General features: G+C 38.8%; 1 protein-coding gene across 1 annotated transcript in view; it reads left to right on the top strand.

Annotated features, from left to right (window-relative positions):
* Positions 1-1115: 1115 nt before the first annotated feature.
* Positions 1116-15688, top strand: part of LOC137537851 (mucin-5B-like) — a 128277-nt gene continuing 113704 nt past the window's right edge. The window contains exons 1-6 of the mRNA XM_068259802.1: positions 1116-1146; positions 3017-3067; positions 10059-10320; positions 12472-12586; positions 15385-15475; positions 15556-15662. Coding sequence (XP_068115903.1) covers positions 1116-1146; positions 3017-3067; positions 10059-10320; positions 12472-12586; positions 15385-15475; positions 15556-15662 — 657 coding nt within the window. The remainder of the gene's footprint in view (positions 1147-3016; positions 3068-10058; positions 10321-12471; positions 12587-15384; positions 15476-15555; positions 15663-15688) is intronic.

A 15688-nucleotide genomic window follows, 5' to 3' on the forward strand; every position in this document is an offset into this window, starting at 1 on the left:
ATAGTTACACCCCACTTCAGGGAACATCTCTTTTTGGAGTGTTGGGGGATAAGCAAAGACTCACCCCCCCCCCCCCCCACCCCACCGCCACCCCCCAGGTTCCCTTTGTTTGACTATATACACACCCACACCACTAAAGCTTTTAATAATAAAGTTTATATGTATTTAGTACTGTTTAGTGCCTATTAGTCCCCCAGTGGACCATATATATATATATATATATATATATATATATATATATATATATATATATATATATATATATATATACATACATACACATATATTTATTTTGTGTGCGTGTTGTAGAATTAACGCACACACGTTGTTATTTGTTAAAACAATAATAATATCTAGATATTTGATAAAGACTTCATAGTATGTTATCTTGCTTGGTATCAGTTACTGCAGTCCTAGAAAGATTTGTGTGGCTTTTGACCTGTGCTCTGTTTTAATATTTGCTTGTTAAGTTACACATTATCATGTAAACATACAAGTCTAAGTGTACAAATAGAATTTACATTCACACAGTTCGTGCTGTGAATTCTTATATACTGTAAGTTGTACTTACAAACGCTTCAGTAAATATACATTTTCAAATTTCAATATAGTCAAGTATTAAGTCCTTGTACTAGCCGTAGAGTATTGTACCATGTTATCCATCGGTAGAAGCAAGAAAGTTTGAATCAGGATGATATCAGTTATTGGCGAACTTAAAAAAATATAAGAGTAAGCTTTCAGCTATTGTGCCTTCATCAGACTTAAAATCTGAATGCAGACAAATTGTTAAAGCTGAACTGTAGATATAAAATAAACACATTGTTTTACTTACCTGGGGCTTCCCCAAGCCCCCAGTAGCCGTCCTGTCCCGCGCCGCTCCTCAATGAGTCTCTGTTCCCCCGCCGCCGCTCGGTCCCGTACCTCGACTTGTAAGTCGATGCCAGCGCGGCTCTGGCCAAGCGTATCCTTTCTTCGCGTTCCCCTCTGCAATAGCGGGGAATGCAAAGAAAGGATACGCGTGGCCAGAGCTGCGCAGGCACAGTGGCCCGGCGGCGGAACCAAAAGTAGCTGGCGGCGGGCGAATGGAGGCTCGTTGAGGAGCGGCGTGGGACAGGATGGCCACTGGGGGGTTTGGTGAAGCCCCAGGTAAGTGAAACAATGTGTTTATTTTATATCTACAGTTCCGCTTTAATGCACACAGCTATATACATACGACATCATGGGATACATACATTTTTTGGGTAACATAAATACATGTCATTACAATGCCTTAATTGAAGCAAGATATCCAAATAGGTTCTTGAACGGATGTTAGCTGATTTATGACAAATAGATAAGACCCTTTGTTTACTCAATGCTCACATAACTGAGACTTTGCCTGGCACAGAGGCATCGTAAATTCCAAGTTCAACAGTAAGCTACAAGCAGAAAGGATGCAGTTAGCCTGGGCTGAAAAAGAATAAGGACATTAAATATCATCAATCTCATACTAATTTATAGTACCCCTGAACTGAGAGGGGATTTGATTAATAAAGTTACTGCTGTGTAAGTGGTGCTGCGACGTATGTCCAGCACCACTCTCAAAGTTCATTGCCCCCAGGGGTCCCCATTCTAGTCAGCCTAAATCTTCGTCTAGACTAGAACGTCGAATATGGATGGGGAGGATATGGCAGTTATCCTCCCCGATCACTCTCCCTTGTGCCGTCCTTTAAAGACCTGGAAAAAAAACCGCACAACCGCACAACTCACTTATTCCTGGATCCGGTCGAAGCCTTTTTCGCCTTGTCAGCTTTCCCATTCTGCCACCGTGTCCCCCGTATCTGCTGGCATCTTCACTGTAATGACGCTGACCCGGAAGTACTTCCAGGTTACTTCCGGGTCAGCCCGGTGATAATGCTGACATATATGGGGGACACGGTGACAGAACGGGAGAGTTGACGACAAGGCGCAAAAAGGCAATGATCAGATCCAGGAGTAGGTGAGTTGGAACAGTGGAACTTATTTTTTACAGGTCTAAAACTTAAAGTACAGGAGTACTTACAGTAAATAAATTGGTATCCTTGTTCAATATTTTATTAGCAGATTTGAACCAATGTATAAATGTTGTTTCTGCTGTTAGTCTCCCTTTCTCTGATGTAAAGCCACCCTTCAGGGCAGTAACCCAAAGATCATTTAAGCTGTGTCCATGGGAACGAAAAAGTGTGTGGGGACTGGGAGATTAGATTTGGTATCGTTAAAAGTGTACCTGTGGCCATCCAAACATTTATGCAGAGTTTGTCCAGTTTCTCTCCTGTAAGTTCCTATAGGGCATTTTGCACACATGATCAGATATACCAGATTAATGGAATCACAGGAAAAGGTGCCTTTTACCCTGTATTCCTGTTGTGTACCTGGTATTGCTATCCTGCATGTAGAGTAAATGTGTCTACAGGTCCCACACCTTCTCTGTCGGCAAGGTGATGTTCCATTCTGTTCTGGCCTATTCAAAAAACTCCTGACAATCATCTGTTTTAGATTGGGTGGCTGATAATATGCCAGGAGGGGAGGTTAAGGGAATATATTTCTCAGTCTGTAATCCTTGTATAAAACCGAATGAAGTTCCTTTGCAAGCCTTTTTAAGATTTCCAGGTGTGGGTTGTAGGTGAGAACCAGTGGGACACAGCCCTCCTCCTGGTTTTGTATTAAGTCCTTTTCACAGATCCTATAGAATAATTATTCCTTTTTTCTATAAGAGCAAACAGCATATCAGTTACATTTAGTGTGAAAACTAAAGTTTGTCATACAAAGAAAAACTTGATTCAAAAGGAGTATCTTTAATTGAAATATAAAATAGGGAATATTAAGTTCTGTCCTACGCTTTTAATTAGATTTTGACTGAAATTGTTAAAGCCTTCCACTCTCCATGATTAAAAAAAAATCGAATTGCTGCTAACACCAACTTGATATTATCTTTAAAAAAATAAAAATGTATCAGTGTTTATCAGTTTATTAAATTACATTTTTTTCTTTTCCACAGTCGCTCCCACATTAGTGACCTTAATGGATAGCACACCTCTAAAATTGAGAAGTAAGTTTCTATGCAACAAAAAATATTAATGACTTGAATATAACCTAATTAACCACTTTAGCATTTTGAAAGGAAATGTATAGTGCCTTTTTTTTTTTAGCGTATTTGATTTATCACTTGCCTTTATCATTAAAAAAAATGCTCCTAATTATAAATATTACACCAAATATTACACAAGTATTTTTGGTGTTGCAACTGGTAATGCTTTATAAGAAGAATACATTATTGCTTTATTATTTCAGTTAAGAAACCTTTTGATAACTATGTGCCTTCCTTATCAAGGCTATTATTGTAATTATTGTATCTACGAAGCTTGTCTGTTAGATCAACAGATGAGACCTTAAAGCGGATCCGGACGAAAAACTAACTATAACAAGTAACTTGTCTATATATCTTATCTAAAGTTTAGATTTAGTTTACACAGCAAATCTAGCTGGAAACAACTTTAATACAATATGAATATTTCTTCCTTTGATACAAAGACAGCGGCCATGTTGTTTGTAAACATTACACAGAGGCAGGCTTATCTGCATCTTGAGCACTTAGCCTGTGAAAAAAAAACTAATCCTCCCTCCTCCCCCCTCCTCCCCTCTGCCTCTGAAATCTCTGGCTAGTAATACCTCCCCCTCCTCCTGCCCAGACTGAGCTCTCATGAGCTCTTGCTACTGTCTGTTAGTGCCTTGGCTCTCTGAAAACCTGTGGGAATGGCTTGATTAGTTTATAGGGAATTAGAGTAATAAAACAAAACAAAAAAAGTATTTGGCTTGAGGAATGCCCTATAAACAATAGGAAAGGAACACAATTATGCAATGGGTAAAAGTTCATCTCGGATCCATTTTAAGCTATGTACACACTTTACATTATAGTTATCCAATTGATGCAATTGATGCAATTCTCTTAACCAAGCAATGTATTCCATTCTGTGGAGGGGGAAGCAAGACTGGAACATTGCTGTGGGAACATTGCTGTAGAAACTTAAACCATTTAAATTTCTACATTAAAAAAATAGTAGTCACGGGACAAAAAGCCATTCAACCAGATTGCAGAAAAAGTGGTCAGTGCGATTGGGGGCCTCCTGTGCACACTTTAGATTTTAAGAAAATCAGAAATGTGTGTGTACCTTTAGATGAATATCACCTTTCATGTGTGATATGTTATTTTGAAGTGGTAAAACTTACAAATGTATAACAATGTTTAAAAAAATCACTGTGCAATCTTTTCAAGGGCCAGTGCATTTTTAAGGCTTTAAAGATGTGGCACATTGCCCCAAAACTGTGATTTTGCCTGTGATCAGCCTAGACAACTTTTGTATTTTATTGACTCTCTTTCTTTTCTTTTTGAAAAGTGATAAATAGTTATGATGTGAAAAAAATGCCTTTTGGTTTGTTGTAACTGGAAACAATATTGAAAGTGATTTATATATTCACTTTTTAAAGGGAGATATTTATTTTTTCTGAAAATCTGTTAAACTTTTTTACTTAAAGGATACCCAAAGTGACATGTGACATGATGAGATAGACATGGTATGTACAGTGCCTAGCACACAAATAACTATGCTGTGTTCCTTGGTTTCTTTCTCTGCCTGAAAGAGTTAAATATCAGGTATGTAAGTGGCTGACTCAGTCCTGACTCAGACAGGAAGTGACTACAGTGTGACCCTCACTGATAAGAAATTCCCCTTTTTTGTCTCTTTCTTGCCCTAAGAAGCAATTTTCTTCTAGGAAAGTTTTAGTCTGTTTTATAGTTGGAATTTCTTATCAGTGAGGGTCACACTGTAGTCACTTCCTGTCTGAGTCAGGACTGAGTCAGCCACTTACATACCTGATATTTAACTCTTTCAGACAGAGAAATAAAAAAAAAGGAACACAGCATAGTTATTTGTGTGCTAGGCACTGTACATACACGTCTATTTCATCATGTCACATGTCACTTAAGTATCCTTTAATCTGGCTGTGCATACAATCACTTATAGAATTTTCTCAGGTTTAAAGTTAAATATTTAATTTTGTTAGGAGCTGAGTGTACCAGGTTTTATCTCATACTGATACAGTGGCGGCGCCAGGGGGGTGCTTGGCGGTGCTTAAGCACCCCCTAAATTTGTCCAAGCACCCCCAAAGCACCCCCTGGCATGAACTGACTTCAGGCGTCTAAGAGACGCCGAGTCAGTTCACAGCGGCAGCCTGGAGCAGCAGGCAGGGCTACGGTAAGATGGCCGCCCGAAGCCCTGCTCTGCAGACTTGGAGTCTGCAGTGCAGGGCTTCGGGTGGCCATTTTCCCGCAGCCCTGCTCGCCGGGTAATGCAGGCTGCTGCAGGAAGGAAGAGGATCGTGGGAGCTGAGCTGCGTGCCACAAGGAGGTCGGAAGAGGAGGAGGTCGGAACAGGAGGTCTTCTGACTAGGTGAGTAAATGGGTTTTTCTTTTCTTTTTCAGGTGGTGCTGCTGATTGTGGTCAGAACTGCTGAACATTGTGCATATTGGGGTCAGATCTGATAAGGATTGTGCATATTGGGGTCATATCTGATAACGGTTGTGCATATTGGGGTCATATCTGATAACTATTGTGCATATTGGGGTCATATCTGATAACCATTGTGCATATTGGTGTCATATCTGATAACGGTTGTGCATATTAGGGTCATATCTGATAACGGTTGTGCATATTGGGGTCAAATCTGATAACGGTTGTGCATATTGGGGTCATATCTGATAACGGTTGTGCATATTGGGGTCATATCTGATAACGATTGTGCATATTGGGGTCATATCTGATAACGATTGTGCATATTGGAGTCATATCTAATAACGATTGTGCATATTTAGGTCATATCTGATAACGATTGTGCATATTGGGGTCATATCTGATAACAATTGTGCATTTTGGGGTCATATCTGATAACGATTGTGCATATTGGGGTCATATCTGATAACGATTGTGCATATTGGGGTCATATCTGATAACGATTGTGCATATTAGGGTCATATCTGATAACGATTGTGCATATTGGGGTCATATAACGTGTTTTTTGTTCAAATCTGCTCACATTACGTGTATTTTCTTGAGAAAACCTGCACAATTATGTGAATTTTCTTGGGAAAGGGTCACCAAAACTTGGGCCCTCTGTCTTTGCGTTGCACTTTTAAAGGGAACCCGAGGTGAGAATAATATTGAGGCTGCCATAGTTATCTCCTTTTAAGTAATACCAGCTGCCTGGCTGCCGTGTTGGTCCTCTGCCTCTAATTCTTTCAACCATAGACCCTGAACAAGCATGCAGCAGGTCAGGGGTTTCTGACAATATTGTCAGAACTGACAAGATTAGCTGCATGCTTGTTTCTGGTGTAATTCAGTTCACTACTGCAGCCAATAGATCAGCATGGCTGCCAGGCAACTAGAATTGTTTAAAAGGAAATAAATATGGCAGCCACCATATCACTCTCACCCTGGGTTCACTTTAAATTACAGTTAGCCCCGCCCTCATCCGGCCATGACCACGCCCATTTTTTCACCGTGGCGCGCTTCGCGCCGCAGGTTGTTGCGACACCCATTTTTTTACCGCCGCGCAGGTCGTCAGCTCCCCTGGAAATTGGTCCAGCACCTGCATAGGACCCCCTAAAAAAAATTCCTGGAGCCGCCACTGTACTGATATGACTTCTGTGCACACTTCATTCAACCCCTTTCAATGAAAATGATAATATGAGACACCAGGGCATTATCATGTATTATAGCTCCTACGCATTAAATGAATTATCTGTTGAGTTGATATTCAGTTCAGGTTTGCTTTAACCTCAGGTGTTGAGGTATCAATTATTATCTTTATTTCTCCTGTCCATGCGGTCATATAAAAAAGCTTATTGTCCACTTTTGTTCACTGGTAAATTCTCTACTTTTTTGGAATTTAAACATAGACTTTTTATATAAAAACTCATTTATTTAAAACATTATATGTAAAACATGAAAAGGTAGCAACTTAGACACCACTTAAAATATTCACCAAGGACATTCAAGGACAAACTTCATAACGATAATATACACCCAGAGTACGTCATTACAAATTGTTTTTAAACAAGAGGCCTGGAAACCTGTACACTATTCAAGCATAGACGTCAGCTCTGTCTCGCTAAATCTGAATAGGAATCAAGTCAAATAAGTAATCCCAGGGGCCTTATAATTTAGTAAGTGTGACAGGACAGTCTATGTTCTTGTAGAGTATCTTGAGTACAGAAGTGGCTTGCTTAATTAAATTGATCTATTGCGGTATAGATGGAGGGATGGAGACTAACCATCTAAGTACAATCGCTTTCCTAGCCTTAAACAGAGATTCTCTCAAAATTATACTTTGATTATGTGTCTGTGTGTATCTCCTACTCTAGTGGACTGAATAGGCATTTAAGAGGTGAGGATTCAATTGGCAGTTTAATAACCTGAATAAGGATACCAATCAGTGTTTTCCAAGAGAATTGGAGTACTGTACGTTTCCAAATCGTATGACAGATTTTAGCTTTGTTTGGCTCTCGTCTAGTACAAGAAGAATTTGTAGGGTACAAGCTGAAGGGTGTGTAGGGTAGGTAGCTTGAAATATAACAAGTCTATGATGATATATGTAAGCTTAGTATACAGTATATAATGGAGATATTTTGTTATTTATGGTAGGTGACACTAGGCTATGTGAATCAAGATTGTCCTCCCAGCCATCCTCGGTGATGTCTGGTAACCCCTGAAACCTGTCTTTGACTTTCAGGCTAAACTCTAGGGTACATATGCATATTCACCTTTTCTCCCAAGTTTTTGCCAAGGAGATAATTTTTGAATTTTTCTTTAAAATAACTTTCCAGCTTTCTGCAACTAAAAAAGTACCAATAAGTAGCTAAAAAGTATTACCAAATGTTTTTTGAGTATTTGTTGGTGGCTTAAAATGCCTTTTATTGACAAGTTGTGAAAATACCACAAAGGAGAAAACGAAGGAGAAATAGTGAATTGCATATGGTCCCTTTTAAATGCCTTTTAAACCACCAGCAAGCAAGAACACACTCAAAATAAATCTGACAGTACTTTTTCACTAACTTTTGGGTACTTTTTCAAATGTAAAATTTAATTTAAAGAAAATAGGAAAATCATTTCCTAGGCGATAACTCAGGAAAAAAAAGTGACTTGCATATGGGCCTAGATGTTTTGGTAGTGATCAAATTTGTATAGAAACTTGATATTAACCCTCTAGACTTTAAGATATTAGGATAAATAACAATAGATATCAAGATATTTTAAAGGGGAGATAAGCATTGCCTATTTCATGCACGTCTTAATTGTAAGAATTTGAAGAAATTGTCTATGTGAAACAATGCATCTGACTTGTGCTGTTGTTGAAGTAGTAACAGCATTTGTCATTTGATTAACTTTCTTTAAAAAAAAAAGAAAAAAAGTTTTATCATACTGAGGTCAATAGTGCATGGGTAGATAAGAAACTTTTTACATGGCAGGTCCTGCATTGCTAAATGATCTGACAGCATACTGCAAATGATTTCTTGTCTTTTATTTGTGTGGATCTAGTGTAGAAGCTTCACTGACCTCAAAGTGCCAAGCATATAATTTCATCCATGCTCACTGAAAATGTTTTGAATCTTTGATACATGGATGTCAAACATGATAACTTTGTGGAGTAGTAATATTCCTGTTGATCAGGTACTCCAAGCCCTCCAACAGTTTGGATGAGAAAATGTTTGTTTGTTGTTTTTTTTTCTTCCATTTATTCTAGGTTTGTCTGTATTGCTAGATAGGGTAAGGAGTATCACCATTGAAAGCCAAAGTTTAGTTTCAATAGCTTTATATGCTACTTGATTATCAGCTGATTTAAATATGGACAGATGACCTTAACAAAAAGCTAAAAATTGCTGACCTGGCTATAAATTGACGATACCCCCCCCCCCCCCCCCACACACACACACACACACCTAAATTCCACCTAACCAGCCACTTTCCCTGCTATTCCTGTCACTATTTTTGTCACCAGGCTGGTCCCATTTACAGAACGGTCTGTCCTGGCACCATTGTTCCCCCTGTAATGCAGATTGCAGACACAGAGAATGCTCTAGGATGATCTAGGATGATTTGTTAAGCTACATTTTCTTATGCCAGCTGCTCGATCTACTCTGTTCAGTCATCACCCAGTTGTGCATCCTCTAGCTCCCACCACCATGTATTCTGGGTCCCTCTGCTTCTGTTGTCATTCAGAATCGTTGTCTTCCACCACCATCAATCAACCGAATTGTGACTATAAGTTCTGCATTGAGGTTGATTGACATTAACCGAATGTGGAACCCAGAACAAAGCTGTACGACAATGGCAACACTGGAACCCAGATTCATTGAAATAAGGAGACCTGGCAGATCAAAGAGCAGTAATGATACCTCTCCCACAGCATGCTATGCTATGTGAGACCCTTTTGCATTACAGATGGGCCAGAGGTTATGACACTGGTTGAATGGGAATGTTGGGCATGAATCACACTGGCAACAGAACCGGCATGCTCCACTGTGGACTTTGCAAGCTAACTCAAATATAAGCTAAGATTTGGGCATTTTGGTGGCAGAGAATCTTGTTTTATATTCAAGTATCTTTTAATGCAACCAATTTTCACAATCAGTATAAAAAAGGGTTACTTATCTTTTAAATCACAGCAATACAAGAGATATGCTGAAAAGCAGATGGTAGCAAATACCTTTTTAATGTATTCAGTTGTAGAACTTTAGATACATGACTGCTATGCTTGATTAATACATTGATCTTCTCACAAGAGTCAGGTGACTGGTTCATGGATTTTAGTTAGCAAATTCTGTTGTTCAATGACAGTGCTCATTGGATTCACAAATGATAGCTGTTTCCGCTATGCACAAAACCAAGAAGTAAGAATCAGTGAGTTCTGAGAGCCATTTTTGGTGACATTAACAATGACAAAACATAAGGTGAAGATTACAGCGGATACCTCTTTTTTATTCACAGGTACCAACCCTGCTCACAATGGACAAGTCTGTAGTTCCTGGGGAAATTACTACTTTAAGACCTTTGATGGGGACATCTTTTATTACCCTGGAACGTGTAACTATCTGTATGCGTCAAACTGCAAGAGCAGCTTTGAGGACTTCAATATCCAGATCAGACGTTCTGTTGTAAATAATCTGCCCACTATCAGCCACGTTATCCTTAAGATTGATGGAGTTTACATCGAACTGCAAAGTGGAAAAGTGACGTTCAATAGTCAGCCGTAAGTAATTCAGGTCTTGATATCATTTGATTAAGGGAGTTACAGTATATGGGACTTTAGAAGTCAATTCATCAAACTTCTTTGGTGATATATGTTCATGCTCTTAATCTCCAATCTTCCCCTTAATCTCCAAATTCAAAAAGCCACAAGCAAAGTTTTGCATTAATGTAGAACCTAATTTTACATGTAAATATATGTATTGGTGTAATTTGTGAATAAATTAGCAGGTGTCCTTTTTAACCTTTTAGCAGCTCTGAATGAGTTATCTCATGTATGATGAATTGGGGCAGGGCTGCTGCATCCAGCTAGACCAGGCTAAGAATACTGCCGATCCTACGTCAAGATAAGATAAATATCAAGCGCCCCCCCTGCACCTTTCTGTAATAGGCTGCTGGAGACACGAAAGAATGTGGTGCCATAGTGCACGCAAAAGAAAAAGAAAAGGCTGGCAAAAGGTTAATAACAGAATCAGTAATCAAAACTTTACAGTTACCACTCATCTGTAGCTTAGGTGCTGAGTTAAGAACTCCACAGAGAAAGTGTTTACTGGTAATGCATACTGGGACTGTGTTTTTGTAATTTAAAAGAAATCTCATCAACCTAGAAGATTAAATTGACCACTCTCATCCTTGCTGCCTTCAAAATGTGTACATGTGTACAAACCCGTAGATTTAGTAGGGTAGAGGGTGATAAAGAGGTTGTGGACACATATACATTAAAAAATGCTAAGCATAATAAGCTTGTCCATAAGAAGCCATGAAAAATGCTCTAAAATGCCTCATTTGGCTTTTGCAAGCCTTTTGTAAGCATGATATCTGCTTATATGCACTTTCCCACAGCTATAAAATTATTCTAAATTCAGGCATTTTTAAGGTCTATGGCCCTGATTGAAATTAGCTTTTCTTGTGAGTTTTCTCCCGTGAGATGTTTTTCTATTTTATTTACAAAATACTACTTTCAGAACCCAGCAAGTAAGGATGTACTAAGACTTAGGTAAGAAAGGTTATATCAAGTTAATTTAGATATCTTGGTTGAAGTACTTTTGTTTGCTTGCTGGAGACTGAAAAGGTATTTTGCTGAAAAAGGCCCTTACACAATTCTGTTTTTCTCGCAGGAGATATTTTTTCATCCCCTGGCCCGTATGCAATACATTTTTTCTCCTGATTTTTCTCCTAGGAGATAATGTTTTATCTTCTATTTAAAATAACTCTTCAGCACTTTGCAATTAAAAAAGTGCCAAAAAGTAGGTGGAAAAGGACAATCAAAACTATTTTAAGTATTTTCTTGCTTGCTGGTGATTTAAAAGGCATTTTATTGACAAGTTTGAAAATATCCCTTAGGAGAAAACGTAGGAGAAAAAGTTAATTGCACACAGGCCCCTGTTTGAAATAACTTTTTAGCATTGTTCTGAGAATAGCCTTGTTTGCTAGTGGCTGAAAAGCTACCGGTATTTTGTCTATAAAATACACAATTAACTTTTTCTCCTGAGTTTTCTCTTAGGTGATATTTTCACATCTTGCCAACTTACTGCCTTTTAGACCACCAGCAAGCAAGAAAATACTCAAAATTATTTTAATATTACTTTATTTTTCACCTTATATTTGGTACTTTTCCAATGGCATAGTGCTATGAACAATTACCTCCTAGGAGAAAATTCAGGAGAAAAAGTGAATTGAATAAGGGCCAAGTACCCTTTTTTATCAAGTTTTCTCCTGGGTGATAATTTTTTCTTCTTCTCTTTAAAAAAAACTCTTCAGCATTTTGCAATTAAAAAAAGTACCAAAAGTAGTAGAACAAGTACTATCAAAATTATTATGTGTATTTTCTTGCTTGAGGTGAGGGGGTTTAAAAGGCATTTAATTGTTAAGATGTAAAAATATTAACTTGGAGAAAACATGATTTGCATATGGGCCAGGGTGAGAAAAGATTTCCTGCTAGAAAATTAAGGAGAATGATAATTGCATTCAGGCCTTGTTTTGAGAAAGCTCTATGATCATTCTGGTCATCTGCACCATAGCTTTCACAGTAAACAAATACAGATAGTTGAAATGTAATGGCATTTTTTTGACCTTGAATTGCCCTCTAGAATGTGACCATGTAGGATGATAACAACATGAAAACTCTTATATCTTGGCTTTATTTCTGTGGCAGGGTGGACATACCTTACACCTATTCTGGAATTCAGATTGCCCGGAGTGGTCTATATGTTAAGATAATTGCCAGAGTGGGCCTTCAGTTCATGTGGAATGAAGATGATGCTGTTTTGGTAAATTTCAATGATAATATTAATCTATGGTGTCTAAATGACAGCATTTACAAAGTGGATCAAAAATTGTGGAAGATAACAAGCAAAATATATTACTGTATTTGCCGCCATAAAAGACGTACCCAGGTTTAGAGGGCAAAAACCAGGGAAAAAAAGAATAAAATGTATCTATCTATCTATCTATCTATCTATCTATCTATCTATCTATCTATCTATCTACTAATTGCAGTGCATCCATGTTCCAGGAGCGTCTTGTATATGTTCTTCCAAAAATGGTGTCCTCCATGTGCCCCCATGTTTCCCCATGTGTCCTCCTGTATCTCCTGTATCCCCACATGTCTTCCAGTGTCCCCATGTTTCCCCCATAAGTCCTCCTGTATCCCCAATGTGTCCCCCCATATGTCCTCTTGTATCTGTTTCTTCGCCCCTGCATGCCTTCACTCATTCCTGCCCCCCCCCCCACATGCCTGCCTCCCCCCTTGTGTCCACTTGCCCCCATGTGTAGTGTGTGTAGCAGTCTCTTACCAATCCATACGCCTGCGATGAATGCAGACATCCATCTCCCCTGCAATTCTCACTCTAGCAAGCAGCTTGAACTGATGACGCAATCAGTTCAAGTCGCTTGCTACAGTGAGAAGTGCAGGGGAGATGGATGTCTGCATTCATAGCGGGTGCATGGATATATAAGAGACTACTACACACACTACACCCGTGGGCAAGAAGACACAAGGGGGGGGGAGGCAGGCACGCGGGGGGGAGCGGCACACTACACACACACACACACAGGCAGGGAATCCCTGACTTGCTGGCTGGTCCATGGTTCGCCTTTGCCATATAAGACGCAGGGACATTTTCTCCTCATTTTTTGGGGAGAAAAGGTGCTTCTTCTATGGCAGCAAATACGGTATTCATCCATTCAAAGAGTTTTCAGCTTTATGAAATGTTTAAATTGGAACATATAATAATTTTTAGATTATGACTATTTGAAGAACTGCATTCCCTGAAGTTCAATGTTGCCTAGGGAATAAAAGAATGAGCAGTAATAAATAATCTTCGATAAGAATTATGTGAAAGTCAACAACATAACAGAATCAAACTTTTGATGCAACTGTGATTTTTTGTGTGTGCAAGTTTGCATCCAATAGATTACTATGGAGTCATACAGATGATTCTACAGTACTTGAAAGCATACATTTAAAAAGAGCCCCATGGTAATTTGGGAGTCGGAAATATACGTTAGTAGAATATGAAAGTATTTACTGATATTCTACTATTGGGCATTGGTGATACAGACAGTGAAATTGGTATTAGTAAAAAAATATGAATATTTTACTATCACTAAATCTAACCCTATTCTCACACGAGCCCTCCTTCTACTAACCCTAACTGTCCCTCCTCTGCAAAATGCACCAATAATAATTAACACTAAACCTAACACTATGGTCACATGATCATTTATTGCTGCCACTATTACCCCCGATGTACAACACCTAAATCAATTTTGGTGCCTGCTACAATAGCCAAGTGCCAACAATAGCCACGATTTATTTCACTTCTCAGCAAATGCACAAATTACCTGGTCGCCACCAGCACAGCAGCAATTAGCATTGTGGTCTGTGTGGTGCCCATTTTACCAGGCAGCTGCTGATGCCTAAATTACCTGCTTCAACTTGTAATCTTTCAGAAAGCAATAATAAATTAAATCCCTAGTTCAGACGCAGGTTTTTAAATGCACATTGGGTAGAATATATTATAGTTTGCAATTAATAGTTAATTAAAGAATACCTGAAGTGACATGTGACATGATGAGTTAAATATAGGTACATTTAGTACTATTCCCACTAATAAATTGTCTGCTGATAAGATTTTGCTGAAGAATTTAAAGTGCCATTACTTCTGTTTGTTTAGCAGCAGAATGCAGCTGATTTACTGTCATGACTGCTGCTTAAAATTCAGTCTTCAAAATTCAGATCTTAAACTATACATAAAAATTGTAGATGTTACTTATGTTCTATTTACCATTTAGTACTTCACATACAATTAATTGGTGGTGTAGTGGAAAGCGCTTACACTTTATAGTGCTAGGTCCCTAGTTCAAATCAGCCAGCGCACACTGTCTGCACAGAGTTCATATGTTCTCCCTGTGTCTTTGTGGGTGTCCTCTGGGCACTCTGGATTCTTTCCACATCTCCAAAACATACAGATAATTTATTTGGCTTCCCCCCTAAATTGGCCCTCGGCAATGATGGAAATATGACTATAGTGGGGATTAGATTGTGAGCTCCTCTGAGGGACATATAGCAACATGACACTATAGTTTGTGAAGTGAGGCGGAAGATGCAAGTGCTATATAAACAGTAAATAATATTTTTTATCTCAAGTTTAGTTTTACTTCAGGTGTGCGTTAAGTCAAGTTTTATAATCATTCTTTCTCCACTCAACTCCCAGATTCCTTTTTTATCTTATTATTATATATTATACTAGTGACGTTAGCCCGTTTAAAAACGGGCTGTAGGTCTGTCATTGCCACCGCACCCGCCCACCGCGCGCACACACCTGCTCCTGTCCCAGGCTGTTCCTGCGGCACATGCGCAGTAGTGCAAAGCAGGGACACACACACACAGGGACAGCACGCAGAGACACAGGGGTTTTATTATATAGGATATTTAAAATGGGATACAATGTCCAATGGAGTTAAAGAGTATAAAACACTTTATAAATATCATTATAATCATATATAACACTGGCCTAATTACCCTAGAACTGAACAAGGCTAAAATATTTCTCTTTACTTACAGTTAGACCTGGATCCAAAGTTTGCTAATCAGACCTGTGGTCTTTGTGGTGACTTTAACGGGATTCCAATTTACAATGAGTTCATTACAAACAGTAAGCTATAAATAGAATTCCTTCTTTTGTGAAGTGATGTCTCCCAAAATGCAATGTTATAACTCGATTATATTTCACAGATGTCCAGGTGTCCAGCATTCAGTACGGAAACATGCAAAAGCTGAATGGACCAACAGAGAACTGCCAGGATGTGCTAGTGACTCCATTGAACAACTGTACTGACACCGTGAGTTATTGCATAAATGTTCTCAA

This window comes from Hyperolius riggenbachi, chromosome 11, assembly GCF_040937935.1.
Source record: "Hyperolius riggenbachi isolate aHypRig1 chromosome 11, aHypRig1.pri, whole genome shotgun sequence".
In the NCBI taxonomy this organism is placed as follows: domain Eukaryota; kingdom Metazoa; phylum Chordata; class Amphibia; order Anura; family Hyperoliidae; genus Hyperolius; species Hyperolius riggenbachi.